The sequence below is a fragment of the Natator depressus genome, chromosome 10 (genome assembly GCF_965152275.1).
Source record: "Natator depressus isolate rNatDep1 chromosome 10, rNatDep2.hap1, whole genome shotgun sequence".
Classification (NCBI taxonomy): domain Eukaryota; kingdom Metazoa; phylum Chordata; order Testudines; family Cheloniidae; genus Natator; species Natator depressus.
In genome coordinates this window covers 33,115,440-33,132,841 of record NC_134243.1, presented here as the reverse complement: position 1 = coordinate 33,132,841, position 17,402 = coordinate 33,115,440, and the positions used below count along the sequence as shown (strand labels likewise).

Here is a 17,402-nt window from a genome sequence, read left to right as displayed (position 1 = left end):
AGCAGAGACCCAGGAGTGAGAAACCTGTGAATGGTATCTTTGAAGAAGAATTACAGCTAAGTGAACTCCTTTTAAAACTGTTCACATTGTCTCTCTTTTCTCTTTAGCCTGATGAAAGACTATTTCTTTAAACCACCTATTAACAAGCTGAGCCTGAACTTCTTGGATGGGGACTTGGAGATGGCTTACAGGACCAGCTATCAAGAAGAGGTGCGTTTTTCCCTGAATTGGGTTGGGTGTCAGCAGTCTTTCTGTACAGGTTATAGGAGCCAAAATAATTATCTCACTGTTCTTGCAAATTTTATTGCAATGATGACTGGGATCATGGAGTGTCAAATATGACTTAATATTTAGAACTACTGAGAAATGACCACCTTAGTTTACAGGTTTCAGAGTAACAGCCGTGTTAGTCTGTATTCGCAAAAAGAAAAGGAGTACTTGTGGCACCTTAGAGACTAACCAATTTATTTGAGCATGAGCTTTCGTGAGCTACAGCTCACTTCATCGGATGCATACTGTGGAAATTGCAGAAGACATTATATACACAGACACCATGAAACAATACCTCCTCCCACCCCACTCTCCTGCTGGTAATAGCTTATCTAAAGTGATCATCAAGTTGGGCCATTTCCAGCACAAATCCAGGTTTTCTCACCCTCCCCCCCGCCACAGACAAACTCACTCTCTTGCTGGTAATAGCCCATCCAAAGTGACCACTCTCTTCACAATGTGTATGATAATCAAGGTGGGCCATTTCCTGCAGAAATCCAGGTTCTCTCACCCCCCTCCAAACACCACACACACAAACTCACTCTCCTGCTGGTAATAGCCTATCCAAAGTGACCACTCTCCTTACAACCTGCATGAAAATCAAGGTGGGCCATTTCCAGCACAAATACAGGTTTTCTCACTCCCCCACCCCCATACACACACAAACTCACTCTCCTGCTGGTAATAGCTCATCCAAAGTGACCACTCTCCCTACAATGTGCATGATAATCAAGGTGGGCCATTTCCAGCACAAATCCAGGTTTTCTCACCCCCCCCCACACACACACACATACTCACTCTCCTGCTGGCAATAGCTCATCCAAACTGACCACTCTCCCCACAATGTGCATGACAATCAAGGTGGGCCACTTCCAGCATAAATCCAGCATAAATCCTTAGTTTAGTTCACCTGTCGTGATCAGTTTCCAGGATTTGAACATTAGATTCTTTCTGGTATTCTGTTTTCATTCACCAGTAAAAATGGACCAGAATACATTTCAGCTGTTGACTCTATACTATACAGTAGAACCTCAGAGTTATGAACACCAGAGTTACAAACTGACCAGTCAACCACACACCTCATTTGGAACCAGAAATACGCAATCAGGCAGCAGCAGAGAGACACCAAAAAAAAAAAAAAAAAGGCACGCAAATACAGTACTGTACCATGTTAAACATAAATTACTAAAAAAATGAAGAAAAAGCAGCATTTTTCTTCCGCATAGTAAAGTTTCAAAGCTGTATTAAGTCAGTGTTCGGTTGTGAACTTTTGAAAGAACAACCATAACATTTTGTTAAGAGTTACGAACATTTCAGAGTTACCAACAACTTCCATTCCCAAGGTGTTCGTAATTCTGAGGTTCTACTGTACCTTCATTTTCATATTTAGATTTAGCTTTCACCAGGCCACAATTCTGTAATCAGATAATAGTGGAAGGCAAATGCTCTTTACTGCCTTTTCAAATATCTTAACTTACAGAAAGAAAACTCACAAAATTGGATCTTGGCTCTCTAATACTTATTGCAGTCCCAAGTTTATCCCATCCTCATGCAAACGTGCTTTCATCTCGTTGTAAATTACATAAAACTACTGCAGTATGAAATCGGAAGTACAGAAGACTTTAGTTAAAGAACTCCACATCATTTTAAGAATTCTGCACTACCAAATATTAGTGTCCTGAATTTTTTGTCTTTTTATTACATTGTGTCCCACTTTCAGACATGGCAGGTATCTTTGTGTCCTTGACATCAGCTGGTACCAAGGGATTCTTTACTAGTAAATATCAACTTCAGATGTCAGAGTTAAGTCCCCCATCCCGTCCCCCCAGCCTTCCCTCTATCACTGATAAGAAATAAATCCTATGGGGATATTTCTTCCTTAATTCTTGTACCATATGATTGCATTGTCCTTGGCCACAGTCCCTATCTTCCTGTAATTTTAGCCTTAATAAATAAGGGCTTGTCTACACTACTGCCTAAGTCGATGTAAGTTATGTCGCTCATGGGGTGTGAAAAAACCACCCCCCTGAGCAATGTAACTTACTTTGACTTTAAGCACCATCTACACCATGCTATGTCAATGGGAGACTTTCTCCCACCGACATAGCTTCCTTCTCTTGTTGAGGTGGAGTAATTACATCAACAAGAGAGCACTCTCGCATTGACGTAAGATGTCTTCACCAAACGCGCTAAATCGGCTCTGCTGCATCAATGCAGCAGTGCCAATTTAGCGTGGTAGTAAAAACAAACCCTCAGACATCTCTAGTTTACCTTATAATACAATTAAGCATAAATGTGTTTTTAGTGCATTCTGAAACTCTCACTCTATCATTGAGTAAAAGCTGTGTCATGATACTAAGGAGAGAATTTACATTTAATTTCTGCTAGTGTGGATGCTTAAATAATAGATGTAAGCTGTTATTTTTCAGATGCTAGTATTGCACCTGCTCTTGTCAATAAATTGAGTGAAACAAGGAAAAAATCAAGCCTACAAAATTTAACTGGTAGTAAATATTTGCTGCTGTTTATAAACCACGATAGAGCACTGGACGTTAATAACATAATGTATTTATGTGTGTGTACATATGTAATAATATTTACACATGCCATATATAGTACACTACATTCAGTACTTTCCAAATGGAAGGAAAAGAGGAAAGAGCAGTAGGTACGTTAGAGGTGGGCAAACTATGACCCGTGGGCCACACCCGGCCCGTGGGACCCTCCTGCCCAGCCCCTGAGCTCCTGGCCCGGGAGGCTAGCCCCAGGCCCTCCCCTGCTGTTCCCCCTCCCCTGCAGCCTCAGCTCACTGTGCCACCGGCACAATGCTCTGGGCAGTGAGCTCCTGCTGGACAGCGCAGCTGCAGAGCTGCGGCCTGAACCGGTGCTCTGTGTTGGCGCGGTGGTGTGACTGGCTCCAGCCAGGTGGCACGGCTGCCTGTCCTGGTGCTGTGGGCAGCGCGGCTGTAGTGCCGCCAGCCACCGGTGCTCCAGGCAGCACGGTAAGGGAGCAGGGGGGGGTTGGATAGAGGGCAGGGGAGTTCGGGGTGGTGGTCAGGGGGCAGGGGTGTGGATAGGGGTCAGGGCAGTCAGAGGGTGGGGAACAGGGGGGTTGAATGGGGCAGGGTCCCGGGGGGCAGTCAGGAAGGGGGCAGGTTAGATGGAGCAGCAGGGGGCAATCTCGGTGGCAGTCAGGGAGAAGGGGTGGTTGGACGAGGCGGAGGTCCTGGGGGGGCAGTCAGAAATAAGAGGAGAGGTTGGATGGGGCAGCGGGGGGCAGTCAGGGGCAGGGGGTCTGGGGGCGGTCAGGTGACAGGGGGGGTGGTTGGGGCAGGGGCCCCAGGGGGGCCGACAGGGAACAGGGAGGTTTGGATGGGGCAGGAGTCCCGGGCAGGCCGTCGGGGGCAAGAAACAGGGGGGCTCGGATAGGGGATGGGGGCCAGGCCACGCCTGGCTGTTTGGGGAGGCACAGCCTCCCCTAACCGGCCCTCCATACAATTTCAGAAACCCGATGTGGCCCTGAGGCCAAAAGGTTTGCCCGCCCCTGAGCTACATCTTCGTGTGTTTATCATAATTTTGTGAGACCCTCAGATTGCTAAACTGATGTGGGCATATAAGAACCCTAGATAAATAGCATGCAATAGTGTGTTACAGGGCTAAGGGTTTTATCAGTGTGATTTGTAAAATGGGTGCATTACTCAAATGTCAAAACAACATGTGGATTATGCAGATATTCCAAATGAGGGCGGATAATACTGTCACCAACTTCACAGCTTCATATGTTCTTTATATTCCTCACAGGTTGCAGAAAAAGTATTTTCAAAATATTTCATTCCCCCCAAAATTACAATAGTCTTGGGATAGGCAGTGCTGAATCTTTAGTAAATAAAAGGTTTAATGACTGATATCCCATGCCTATATAGATATAATGAGGTTTGTAGACTACTGGCAAAGCAAGAAGCTCAGTTTTCCAATGGGACATGTAGCTCTTCCATCCAGCCAAATAAGATCCCAATTACTTTTAAGTCATGATGTCAGGATATGCTTCTTCGGGCACAATGTTCTGAAGATTCAGAGCAGGCTGCGCAGCGAGGACAGGAGAGCGGTGAAGAAATTTGGCAGCATGTGACCTCCAGAAGAAGAAAGGGGAGCGTCCATGTACCAGCAGCGCAGATACAGATAAGCAACCGTTTCCATGTTCTCTCCACAGGTACTAATGCGGAGAGTGGACTAGATGATACATCTGAGGGAAGGGAAAAGAAGGAGACTCCGCCGATCGGAAGGCATGAGATGCACTGTCCTAGGGATGGGGGTTCCACGACCACTGCTCCCAAGAGGGGGAGGCGGGTGGTGGTGGTCGGGGACTCTTTCCTCAGGGAAACTGAGTCATCTATCTGCCGCCCCGACCGGGAAAACCGAGAAGTCTGCTGCATGCCAGGAGCTAGGATTCGCGATGTGATGGAGAGACTGCCGAGACTCATCAAGCCCTCGGATCGCTACCCCTTCCTGCTTCTCTACGTGGGCACCAATGATACTGCCAAGAATGACCTTGAGCGGATCACTGTGGACTACGTGGCTCTGGGAAGAAGGATAAAGGAGTCTGAGGCGCAAGTCGGTGCTCTCGTCCATCCTCCCCGTGGAAGGAAAAGGCCTGGGTAGAGACCATCAAAGCGTGGAAATCAACCAATGGCTACGCAGGTGGTGTCGGAGAGAAGGCTTTGGGTTCTTTGACCATGAGACGGTGTTCCAAGAAGGAGGAGTGCTAGGCAGAGATGGGCTCCACCTAACAAAGAGGGGGAAGAGTATCTTCGCAAGCTGGCTGGCTAACCTAGTGAGGAGGGCTTTAAACTAGGTTCACCAGGGGAAGGAGACCAAAGCCCTGAGGTAAGTGGGGATGTGGGATACCAGGAGGAAGCACAAGCAGGAGAGCGCGAAAGGAGAGGGCTCCTGCCTCATACTAAGAAAGCAGGACAAACAGCAAGTTATCTCAAGTGCCTATACACAAATGCAAGAAGCCTGGGAAACAAGCAGGGAGAACTGGAAGTCCTGGCACAGTCAAGGAATTATGATGTGACTGGAATAACAGAGACTTGGTGGGATAACTCACATGACTGGAGTACTGTCATGGATGGATATAAACTGTTCAGGAAGGACAGGCAGGGCAGAAAAGGTGGGGGAGTTGCATTGTATGTAAGAGAGCAGTATGACTGCTCAGAGCTCCGGTATGAAACTGCAGAAAAACCTGAGTGTCTGGATTAAGTTTAGAAGCGTGAGCAACAAGGGTGATGTCGTGGTGGGAGTCTGCTATAGACCACCAGACCAGGGGGATGAGGTGGATGAGGCTTTCTTCCGGCAACTAACGGAAGTTACTAGATTGGAGGCCCTGGTTCTTATGGGAGACTTCAATCACCCTGATATCTGCTGGGAGAGCAATACAGCGGTGCACAGACAATCCAGGAAGTTTTTGGAAAGTGTAGGGGACAATTTCCTGGTGCAAGTGCTGGAGGAACCAACTAGGGGCCAGAGCTCTTCTTGACCTGCTGCTCATAAACCAGGAAGAATTAGTAGGGGAAGCAAAAGTGGATGGGAACCTGGGAGGCAGTGACCATGAAATGGTCGAGTTCAGGATCCTAACACAAGGAAGAAAGGAGAGCAGCAGAATACGGACTCTGGACTTCAGAAAAGCAAACTTTGACAACCTCAGGGAACTGATGGGCAGGATCCCCTGGGAGAATAACATGAGGGGGAAAGTAGTCCAGGAGAGCTGGCTGTATTTTAAAGAATCCTTATTGAGGTTACAGGGACAAACCATCCCGATGTGTAGAAAGAATATTAAATATGGCAGGCGACCAGCTTGGCTTAACAGTGAAATCCTTGCTGATCTTAAACACAAAAAAGAAGCTTACAAGAAGTGGAAGATTGGACAAATCACCAGGGAGGAGTATAAAAATATTGCTTGGGCATGCAGGAATGAAATCAGGAAGGCCAAATCACGCCTGGAGTTGCAGCTAGCAAGAGATGTTAAGAGTAACAAGAAGGGTTTCTTCAGGTATGTTAGCAACAAGAAGAAAGTCAAGGACAGAGTGGGCCCCTTGCTGAATGAGGGAGGCAACCTAGTGACAGAAGATGTGGCAAAAGCTAATGTACTCAATGCTTTTTTTGCCTCTGTCTTCACGAACAAGGTCAGCTCCCAGACTGCTGCACTGGGCAGCACAGCATGGGGAGGAGCTGACCAGCCCTCTGTGAAGAAAGAAGTGATTCGGGACTATTTAGAAAAGCTGGACGAGCACAAGTCCATGGGGCCGGATGCGCTGCATCCAAGAGTGCTAAAGGAGTTGGCGGATGTGATTGCAGAGCCATTGGCCATTATCTCTGAAAACTCATGGCGATCAGGGGAGGTCCTGGATGACTGGAAAAAAGGCTAATGTAGTGCCCATCTTTAAACAAGGGAAGAAGGAGAATCCTGGAAACTACAGGCCAGTCAGCCTCACCTCAGTCCCTGGAAAAATCATGGAGCAGGTCCTCAAGGAATCAATTCCGAAGCACTTAGAGGAGAGGAAAGTGATCAGGAACAGTCAGCATGGATTCACCAAGGGCAAGTCATGCCTGACTAATCTAATTGCCTTCTATGATGAGATAACTGGCTCTGTGGATGAGGGGAAAGCAGTGGACGTATTATTCCTTGACTTTAGCGAAGCTTTTGACACAGTCTCCCACAGTATTTTTGCCAGCAAGTTAAAGTAGTATGGGCTGGATGAATGGAGTATAAGGTGGATAGAAAGCTGGCTAGATTGTCGTGCTCAACGGGTAGCGATCAATGGCTCGATGTCTAGTTGGCCACCAGTATCAAGTGGAGTGCCCCAAGGGTCGGTCCTCGGGCCGGTTTTGTTCAATATCTTTATTAATGATCTGGAGGATGGAGTGGATTGCACCCTCAGCAAGTTTGCAGATGACACTAAACTGGGAGGAGAGGTAGATGTGCTGGAGGGTAGGGATAGGATACAGAGGGCCCTAGACAAATTAGAGGATTGAGCCAAAAGAAATCTGATGAGGTTCAACAAGGACAAGTACAGAGTCCTGCACTTAGGACAGAAGAATCCCATGCATCGCTACAGACTAGGGACCAAATGGCTAGGCAGCAGTCTGCAGAAAAGGACCTAGGGGTTACAGTGGACGAGAAGCTGGATATGAGTCGACAGTGTGCCCTTGTTGCCAAGAAGGCCAATGGCATTTTGGGATGTATATGTAGGGGCATAGCGAGCAGATCAAGGGACGTGATTGTTCCCCTCTATTCGACATTGGTGAGGCCTCATCTGGAGTGCTGTGTCCAGTTTTGGGCCCCACACTACAAGAAGGATGTGGAAAAATTGGAAAGTGTCCAGCGGAGGGCAACAAAAATGATTAGGGGACTGCAACACATGAGTTATGAGGAGAGGCTGAGGGAACTGGGATTCTTTAGTCTGCAGAAGAGAAGAATGAGGGGGGATTTGATAGCTGCTTTCAACTACCTGAAAGGGGGTTCCAAAGAGGATGGATCTAGACTGTTCTCAGTGGTAATTGATGACAGAACAAGGAGTAATGATCTCAAGTTGCAGTGGGGGAGGTTTAGGTTGGATATTAGGAAAAACTTTTTCACTAGGAGGGTGGTGAAACACTGGAATGTGTTACCTAGGGAGGTGGTGGAATCTCCTTCCTTAGAAGTTTTTAAGGTCAGGCTTGACAAAGCCCTGGCTGGGATGATTTAGTTGAGGATTGGTCCTGCTTTGAGCAGGGGGTTGGACTAATGACCTCCTGAGGTCCCTTCCTGATATTCTATGATTTAGATATAGAAAAGTGCTTTGATACTACAGTGATGTGTGCTATACAAAACTATAAGATTCATAACTATTTTAGGTCATATTTTAAAATGTTTTAGCTTTTTTTTTGCCTCTGAGGTTTGTACATTTGGGCTCAGAGTAACTAAGACCCCTGGTTTTACAGGAGGAAGACTAAAATAAAATGGAAAATTTTGTATCTTGATTATTTCATTTCTGGTGCTGTCCTCTGCCAGTTCTACTGCACTGCTCTTCCAGCAATAACAGAAATAATTTATGCTTGTCCACTGGGTTCCTGGGCTTGGACACAATCTTCCAGAGCTGTATTGGAACACTTATGTCTTATTAGATACATGAAAACTCTTAATAGTGATGCCTTATATAATGTGGTGGAAAATTAACTACGTGTTGTGCTTGAAATCAGAATCGCCTGAGGATCCTTTATTCAAGTATACGTATACAGGGAGAGTCAGCCATAGCTGCTCTGCATCAGCAGAAAATACAGGAGTTTATATAGCTGAAAACCACAATTTGTTAAGCACACTTCCTTTAACGGCATTTTCCCTTATTAGACATATAGTGCAAGCTCTAACAGTAGCTTTCCTTATTTGGGATATAGCAAAACAAGCTTTTCCTGTTATTGACAGGTTGTTCTTTGCAGTTAACAGGTCTTTCCTAATTTCTAGTTGTGGGGTTACGTTTCTTAAGCTGTGCTGTTGTAACTGCCCCACAATGGAATTTTCCTCAGCCTCTCCTTATGCTTTTAAACACACAGTTAGCTTGACCAAAGGTTTTTAGGCCTACTTGGGAAGTTTAGGCCTACTGGATTTTTCCTCCACAATAACTACACTAATCTATAAAGAGGCCATTCTAGAAATACCTGAAAAACCCCTCTGTGTTGGGGTGGATTGGAGGAGAAGTCTGTCCCAGAAAGGAAATCATCAGGTGGTAATTTTTCTGTTATTGATCTCTCCTCCAGTCTGAGACATTTGGCATGTAGTGAACAGTAAGGAAAAATGAAAAAGGAGGGAGAAATAAATATGGAGAGAAAAGTAAAGGACTCCCTCCTCTAAAATTAGTAGTAGTTTTCTATTTTGGGATCACTAGGGCTCCTTTTGAACTAAACATTATTTCCCTCCCCAACCTGTCTTTTTCTGAAATTATAGCATATTGAAAGCATGCACCAAATATTCTACTAAAGTAGAAATTTGCAGCTTATTGCTATATTGGAATAGTGTGAAATGAAATATCGTTATCTATTTTAGAATGTAAATTGCTGATCACTTTCCGTAAAGGACTTCCCCTCTCTGAAAGCTTACTTTTACCTGTTCTATTATGGAGTTTAATAATCCACTGCTCATGCTCCTTTTCCTGTCACTGACTCCATGATCAATAATCCAGTTTCTCAAATCTAGACTCAGTCACCTCTAGAATGTTTAATTTAATTTGAAGATATTAATAAATTATGTAAACGTCTACCTTACTATTTAGCCAATATTCCTCTAATTTGTTGAATGAACAAGTATTTGCAAAGGTTTTGTGGAGCTTTGTGTATTTCCCTCTATAACTGTTTTATTCATTACGCCATATGTTTAAAAATATTAAGCTATACGTATTGCTTAGGGAGTTCCGGCATATACATCACTTCACAGAATTTGAGAGCAGTATGTACCCTTGGGGGAAGCACAACAGGACATGTACAGCATTATCCAAGTCCACTGCCAAGATCTATACAGTGGATCTTACAGAGACACTTCCTAAGTCTCAAAGAATTCCAAAAGGAGTCAAGTTAATTTATCTGCTTTGTGAGCTTCCCCTCGTATCAGATACTACCATTCATTGATATTTATCTAGGAGCTAGCAGTCAACTCTGTTTGAAACTGGTTCAGAAATGTATGTTGGTTGTTTGCTAATGATGTGGAAAGCCTATGCTCCCTGTTCTAATTTCATTAATTAAAAAGCAGGTCACATTGCTCAGTGAAAAGAAATATCTAAAACTAGCAAAAATACCTGAAACCTGCTGTCAAAACATAGTTAGTCATTAGGCTGCACAATTGGATTTGGTGACCCTATGGGACTAGTGAAGACCTTGAATCATTGCTAATTTTGAACTCTGATTTATATGATATGTGTATAAATTAGTAAGCATTAGAGTTTCTGGCAGTGCAAATTAGGCTTTATTCAAATGCTGCATGAACCTGAAAAAAATTTATTCAGGTTTGACCCACTGTTTTGTTTAATCTTCCCTTGAACACAGAAAAGAAGCCACCTTTGATTTTATGCCATTAATTTTAAATAATTTTTCATCCTGGCTTTTCTTACACACAGGCATTCGGTAAAGGATGACAAACTACCAAATATGGCAGGCAAACATTTCATTCTGTCTTTGTGGCACCTTAGTCCTGTACAGATTGAATAAGTGTTTGAGGATTTGACACCATTATGAACTAGTACACTGATGAAGAAGAATGAGCCTTGCATGTTTGTGAGTCAGTGCACATCTGGATACAGCCAACAATTTGTTCCTTCTTTTTCTGTTTCCAGCAGTAAGATATTTGCTATGGAAGCTGCTTCTTGTGATCCAGATTCTAAACTGACTTTAATGGGGACAAGAACTATAAACTCTACTCAGTTTGCTGTTTACCTCAACAGCGCACCTGAACGTTAGTTTCTAGATTTAAGGCTGATAAAAGGAAAGATGAAGGAGTTCACACCTCTGAGTAATTATTTCAAACTGCATGCAGACTCTCATTGAAAAGGTTTTCTCTGTAATCATGATAGCCAGAAGTGGGTTGGGTTTTTTTTGGCCAGGGAGGCCAAATAAATACATCAAGAAGGCTGGATAGAGCCCCTTGGGTCCTGGGATTGATACTCTTGCTCCAACTGCACCCTCCAAGTGATTGATTTGAGAATTAGATTGTGCATTATGCATATGTGTTGAGAATTAGATTGTGCATAGCAGTAAGTGATTTTCTATCTTTTTATCCCCTCTTGAGTTCTTGAGAACGTTTTTACCTAGTCTTTACATGCTTTTTGTGAAATTGTGACGTTCCCCTCTGGTGTTATCCGGACCAGTGATCTGCTAGGTCACTCCAGTCCTTGACTCTGGGAGCCAGCCTTACCCTGCTCTGCTGTGAGAACCCCCACTCCTGGGCTATTAAAGCACAGCCTCTGGCATGTAAGCTGCTGCTTGGATTGTGCAACCAAATGACACTAGCCAATATCTTCAGTCCTAGACACAACCGTAGGAACCTCTGTCTTGCAGTGTCCAGTTATGCCAACTGGATGCTGCACGCTTATATGAGTTTGTCAATTTAACAAAGAAATTGATATGTACCAGGCTTGTTATCCCAAGGGGAGCCTTTGACACACTTCAAACCAAATGCACTGCTTCAGGTAGAATAAACAAACAGGTTTATTAACTATAAAGATAGATTTTAGGTGATTATAAGTCAAAGCATAACAAGCTGGATTTGGTCAAATGAAATAAAAGCAAAATGCGTTATAAGCTGATCTTAATACTTTCAATGCCTTTACAAACTTAGATGCTTCTCACCACAGGCTGGCTAGTTGTCCTTCAGCCAGGCTCTCCCCTTTGATCAGCGCTTCAGTCACTTGGTGTGGTGTCTGTAGATGTAGGTGGAAGAGAGAGAGAGCATGCCAAATGTCATTCCCTTTTATCGTGTCCTTTCCTCCCTCTTGGCTTGGCTTTGCCCCCCCCCCCTTCAGACTCAGGTGAGCATTACCTCATCACAGTTTCAAACTGACCAAAGTAAGGGTGCTGACTCCCTTGAGAGTCTAACAGATTCTTTTGTTGCTGCCTAGGCCAGCGTCCTTTGTTCCTGTGAGGCTGGGCTGGGTTTGTCCCATACCTGCCCTGATGAGGTATGAACTGCCTCTCTGCTCTTGGAGAGTTTTTGCCTGGGCTTATTTTAAGCTGAGGACACATTTTCAGCCTCATAACTACATACATGAAATTATAACCTATAACATTGCTATAACAATAGTGCTCCGTGCATCATGAGCCTTCCAAAGATACCCGACATGACAAACTTTGCATTGGATACCACACAGTCATTTTACAAGGATGAACATGGGGGTGCTGGTTGTTCCCCTGAGGTACAGAGTGTCACAGTAATCTTTCTATATTATTAGCATTCTGAAAACATTCTTTGAGCCCATTAAAAATATGTCTGTGAACAAGGGTGGAAATGTTGATGATTTTTTTGTGATCTGAACTCATCCACCAGGAACTGGACTGAGATTACCAACTCCTTTCACAGTGGTCATCCAGTATTTATGTTGAGGTGCTGAGCTGGCAAAGTGCTATGTATTCTTTCCCTTTGTTTTCAGACATGTTTCTGGTGTGTAGTACAATGTAATCAGAATAGAAAACCTTATTCATGTTTTCTTCCACTTCCTCTCACCCCCCATATTCCAAACAGGTAATAAAGAATGCTCCTGTGAAGACGTTTGCCAGTGCTACCTTCAGTTCACTCCTGGATGTGTTCCTGTCCACAACAGTCTTCCTTATACTCTCGATCACCTGTTTCCTGAAACATGGGATGGCCCTGTCCCCTCCCCCACCTGCAGCAGTTGTGGTGTTCATCATTGCCATCCTGCTAGAGGTGCTGTCTCTTATCGTCTCAATTAGGTAAATAAAGTGAATCAGAGTACGGGAAATGGCTGGGGTCGCAACCCCCAAGAACTAAAATGGTGGCTGGCTTGAAAACGTTAGTTTTAAAACAGCTTCAGGAACTTGCTCTCCCAGTCTGTGGGGTTTGGGGAACAAGGTGGGGAGGGGTGCGGAGAAGAAAGATACTGTTTTGCCTACAACTCAGCAATAAAATAATTTGAGGGTTTTTTTAATTAAAAATAGAATGTTGTACACACTGAATCTTTCACTGCCTGCTGTAGTGCATTATGATTTACCAGGATTTACCATATTGGATAAAATAATTGATCTGCCAAGTCTGGTATCCTGCCTCCAACAGTGGTCTGTACTTGATGCTTGAGGGAGAAGTTAAACTCTTTCTTGATACCCGCTCCAAAAGTCATGCTGCACCATGGAAGTGAAGAATAGAATATGACAGGGATGGAGCAATTATTTAAATATGGAGACTCTTATTACACCAAACTGACACACACAGCGACATAGAATGTAATCTCCTAAAGATGTGTAGTGGTCAAAGTGTTGTTGGTCTTTCAAGGTCTTCTCCTTAAGAGTCGATAGATTTTTTCAGTTACTTGTATGTATCTGACAGGTTATAGCATCCAGAGGCTTTAGGACAGCATCTTCCCTATAGTGCTACTTTCTCCAGCATGCAGTGAAGACTTAGAAGAGCCTCTTTATATAAAGCTCCTGACCCTCCTGTTATGAGCATGCCATGTTAAACGCAAATTAGTCGCTAGGTCTCTCCTCCCTACTCTTTCAGTGGGAAAGCCTGCTCTGCACCACACCCAGAGTCTCACTGTGAACTAGGGACAGACTTCCCAGGGCCTGCTTCCTGCATTTTTCTGAAAGAAAATTTGCGTACTTTAGGAGAACAAGGGAGCCCTGATCCTTGCTCCTTTTGCTTCAGCCTTGGTCCCCTAACAACCATTGAAGATAATAAGTGAATTTTTTTTAAAAGCATGGACTTTTCTGCCCCCAGGCTCCTTCCTATTCCCCATGGCTGTGTACTCAGTTATGCTGCCCTGATATGCACTTTGCATGTTAAGAAAATACTAAATTCATTATGCTAAAATTCTTCTGATGTGTTTCTTAAAAAGATCTAGCTATTGGTTTAATTAAACAATACAAACAATAGAAGATTTCAGCTTGGAAATGGAATCTGCCTCCCTTGACCAGCCCCTTCGTTCAGTCCTACAGCTGACTGAGAACCAAATTGTCCTTTGGTGCAACTTAGAGTAGGTAGAGGCCTCTTTTGAGCCTTTGTAAGACCAACATCAATCCTGCAGTACCTGGTAATCTGCCACAGCTTGTATAAAGTCCTGTGGACTTCAGAAGGTGCAGGAAGCAAACATGAGAGGGGGATCAAGAATCAAAATATGGAACCTGGTGGAGCAGAAAAGCTGGGCAAAAAGGAGTGGTGACTTCAAGAGACTGGCTGGGGAGACAGGAACCAGTTCCTATTTCTTACATTCACAGTGCCCTGTCAAACTTAGGAACTCCACCAAGGATGCTGCTCCCTGCCTTAGGAACTCCACCAAGGATGCTGCTCCCTGCCCCTCTGTGAATGTCACAGACATTTAAAAAACATAACAAACCAGAAACCCTAAAGAAATTCTCACCCAAAAAAGGCATTAATCTTGTGGAAAGATTGTGCATGTAAAAAAGGTAGCGTGGGGCTAATTATGCCCTCATTTACATCTGTGAAAACCCATTGGGTTTGCATAGATGTAACAGCATTGGCTTGTAATTGTAAATCAGCAAACAATTCTGTTGATGATGCAGAAGAATAGAATACAATCCACATTCTTAGTTATATTAGCTTTGCTGGTCCTACAAGAGTAAAAATCAGTAAACATGTATTTGTCACTAAAATAAATGTATACAAATTATGAATACCTACAAGAAAGACATCTGTTGAGGAAGAAGATGCAAGCTTTTACACAGTCATTTTGCAGAGTTAGAAATGCATTTTAAGAATACAGTGCCTAGCACAGCAGAACCCTGGTCCTTACCTGGGGAATTTTGCAAAATAAATAATATTGTTTTTAAATAACCCTACACAAATATTGTATCTGGCAAGAAAACATCATTTGAAACTCAGGAAGTTCAGCATTAAGATCTAACTTGGAAGAAACTCAAATGCAAGATTTGTTAATTAAGGCACCCAAACAGTCTTAACTCCACACTGTAGAGAGGCCAGTTTCCAAACTTTCTTTTTTCCTTCCAAGCCTGTTTTGTAAGATATGTGAATTTTGCATTAAGGTTTTAAGAAGTCTGATATCTAAAGCTGCAGACATGTTACATGTGGAGAAAATATTAAGCTAATACAGCTTGTGGGTACAATGTCAAAAATATTCATCACATGACCTTTTGTTTATTATTTGTTTTGTTCTAATTTCTTCAACACTGAATGTGATTCTTCGTCACCACACTAATCTATGCTATTTTCATGCAAGTGCTATAAATTAATGATCTGATCATGTATGCTTTATATGTAGACACACACATTCTGAGTTTAGTGATATTCTGGAATTGGTGACACATGAGATATTAAGGAGAGAGGGGATGATTGCATTTAGTATGCTATTTGTGTAATCAGGAATCGCAATTGGATCGTGCACGACTGCAACAATGACTGGAGACAGCATAACTGCTGTGCTATTAAAAGAAAAGCAGTCTAGTTTTTGTGGTCACTAATGAGGTGAATTTATGTGGACAAATAATGGTGGTGTTCTCTTTGAGAATTGCTATTGGGACAAAATTAAATGTTGGATGCCTTGATTGTGCATTTCCATATTATTAAATTATTGGGTTTCTTTTAAGTTTAACCTTAACTCTGAATGTCTTGGGTTTCTAAAAGGGGTTGTTGTTTTTTACATCTACAACATACCTTTAATTTTTTATTTTGTTTTTGTTTACCCTAAGTTACTGACATAGACTGTTAAATGATGTAGGGGCTTTTGAAAATTTTATTCTATGTCCCATTTTCAAAAGTGATTTAGACACCTACAAGCCTACAGTTAATTGAAAGTCAATGGTACTTAGGTTCCTAAGTGTCTAAATATTTTTTGAAAATAGGACTTGGGCTCCTGAGTCACTTTGGCGCTTTTGAAAAATTTACCCCAGCTCTCAAACTTAACTCTAGCTTGGAAAAGTGTTTTTGTCTAGGTAATCTCTTACATTTGAAAAGGTATCCAGTAAGCAAGCATCCAACCTTGAGATGCATATCTTATGCAGTTCCATCTTTAGAAATCATTGCTGTCTTAGATTTGCAATAAATAATGCACTGGCAATACAAAATGCTACCATTTATCCCATTTATGCTAATAACCATTCACAGAATATTTATCAAGTATCAAGAAACGTAATTTCTGTACAACTGCTATTCCTTTATATAAAGTAATAACCACAACAGATAGCTCACTTTTGTAAATAATTAGTAGATTGTTATGCTTCTAGTTTCTCTCTCCAGATATCTTCAGCAAAGTATCTTAGTATATAGTTCTAATTTTTTATCAAGTCCAGTAATCAAGAGTATTCAGTGCAGCTTTTGTGATCCAGGGCCTAGTCTAGCTGGAATGAAGAGGGGTTGAAGGGTGTTGAACAATATGTGCCTATTAAGCTACAAAAAAATTAATACTTTCAAGACTTACTGGAATGTTCATGCTAAAGGAGTATCATGTGGAAGGGAAAGGAAATCCCTAAAACACGTAACCTTTTTTTAACATCGGCATTTATTTTAGTCCCGTCCAATAATAACTTGTTTGAATCTCTGTAAGTGAAACATGCAGTTACTATGGAAATTGGTGCTATAAGAATTAAATAAATAAGTAAATAGATTTTTCTTGGTATGAAACCTCTATGTATAAGTGGACAGGAAGTGTCATCTTCAGCTGCATAAATGCAATGCAAAGAATGTCCTCCCCTCTCTTTGAAATATGGCTGCTTTAGCCTCCCGGTGCAGTGTAATGAAACTTGGAGTCTGATATTTTATTTTATAAAATGTAATGTGTCTTAGAAAATGGGCATGGGGCAGCTACAGCTTTGTAAGCATGAAGTTTCATTTCAACACAACACTTGCATACAAGTGAAATTGTAGTCACTTTCCGTAGGGGTTGTGGAACTATTGCACAAGAATACTGTTCGTAGAATTCAGCCCATTATGCCTAGGAACTTTCATTATCTAGGTATTTTTGGCAACCTATTCTTGTTCTGAATTAAAGATCAGTATGAATGAGATTGCTGGAGAGAATGCTATATCTGTGACATCCTTATTAACTGGAGTTTCCAGAGGCAACGAGCTATGGAGCACCTCAACCCCCATTTAAGTCAGTGTGAATTGGGGGTGCATGAAAATCAGACTTGTGAGGAGGGAGAGTTTCTGTTTGTTTCGGTTTGGGTTTTTGTGGGGGTGAGTGCAGTACCCTTCTAAGCTATATACATATTTTAGTGTTAAAAAGTGACAACACATGCAACCTTAGCAGAAAGAAGCAGAAAAATAGTTGTCTTTTGGTTGGCTCTACAAAGTGCTGTGTTTTGTCTGTCTGCTGCCAGAATCTCCTCCTTCATCTTACCTCAGTAATAAAGCAAGATGTATTGATCATGCACTTAACTATGTCAAGATAATATAGCTTATAAGGTGG

The 17,402-nt window shown here is 42.7% G+C and overlaps 1 protein-coding gene across 4 annotated transcripts in view; it reads left to right on the top strand.

Moving 5' to 3' along the window:
• The window catches only part of ADCY9 (adenylate cyclase 9), a 193,103-nt gene that overhangs the window by 136,174 nt on the left and 39,527 nt on the right, over positions 1 to 17,402 (top strand). For all 4 annotated transcript variants that reach the window (XM_074965688.1, XM_074965686.1, XM_074965687.1 and 1 more), the window contains exons 5-6: positions 108 to 210; positions 12,530 to 12,738. In XM_074965688.1, coding sequence (XP_074821789.1) covers positions 108 to 210; positions 12,530 to 12,738 — 312 coding nt within the window. The remainder of the gene's footprint in view (positions 1 to 107; positions 211 to 12,529; positions 12,739 to 17,402) is intronic.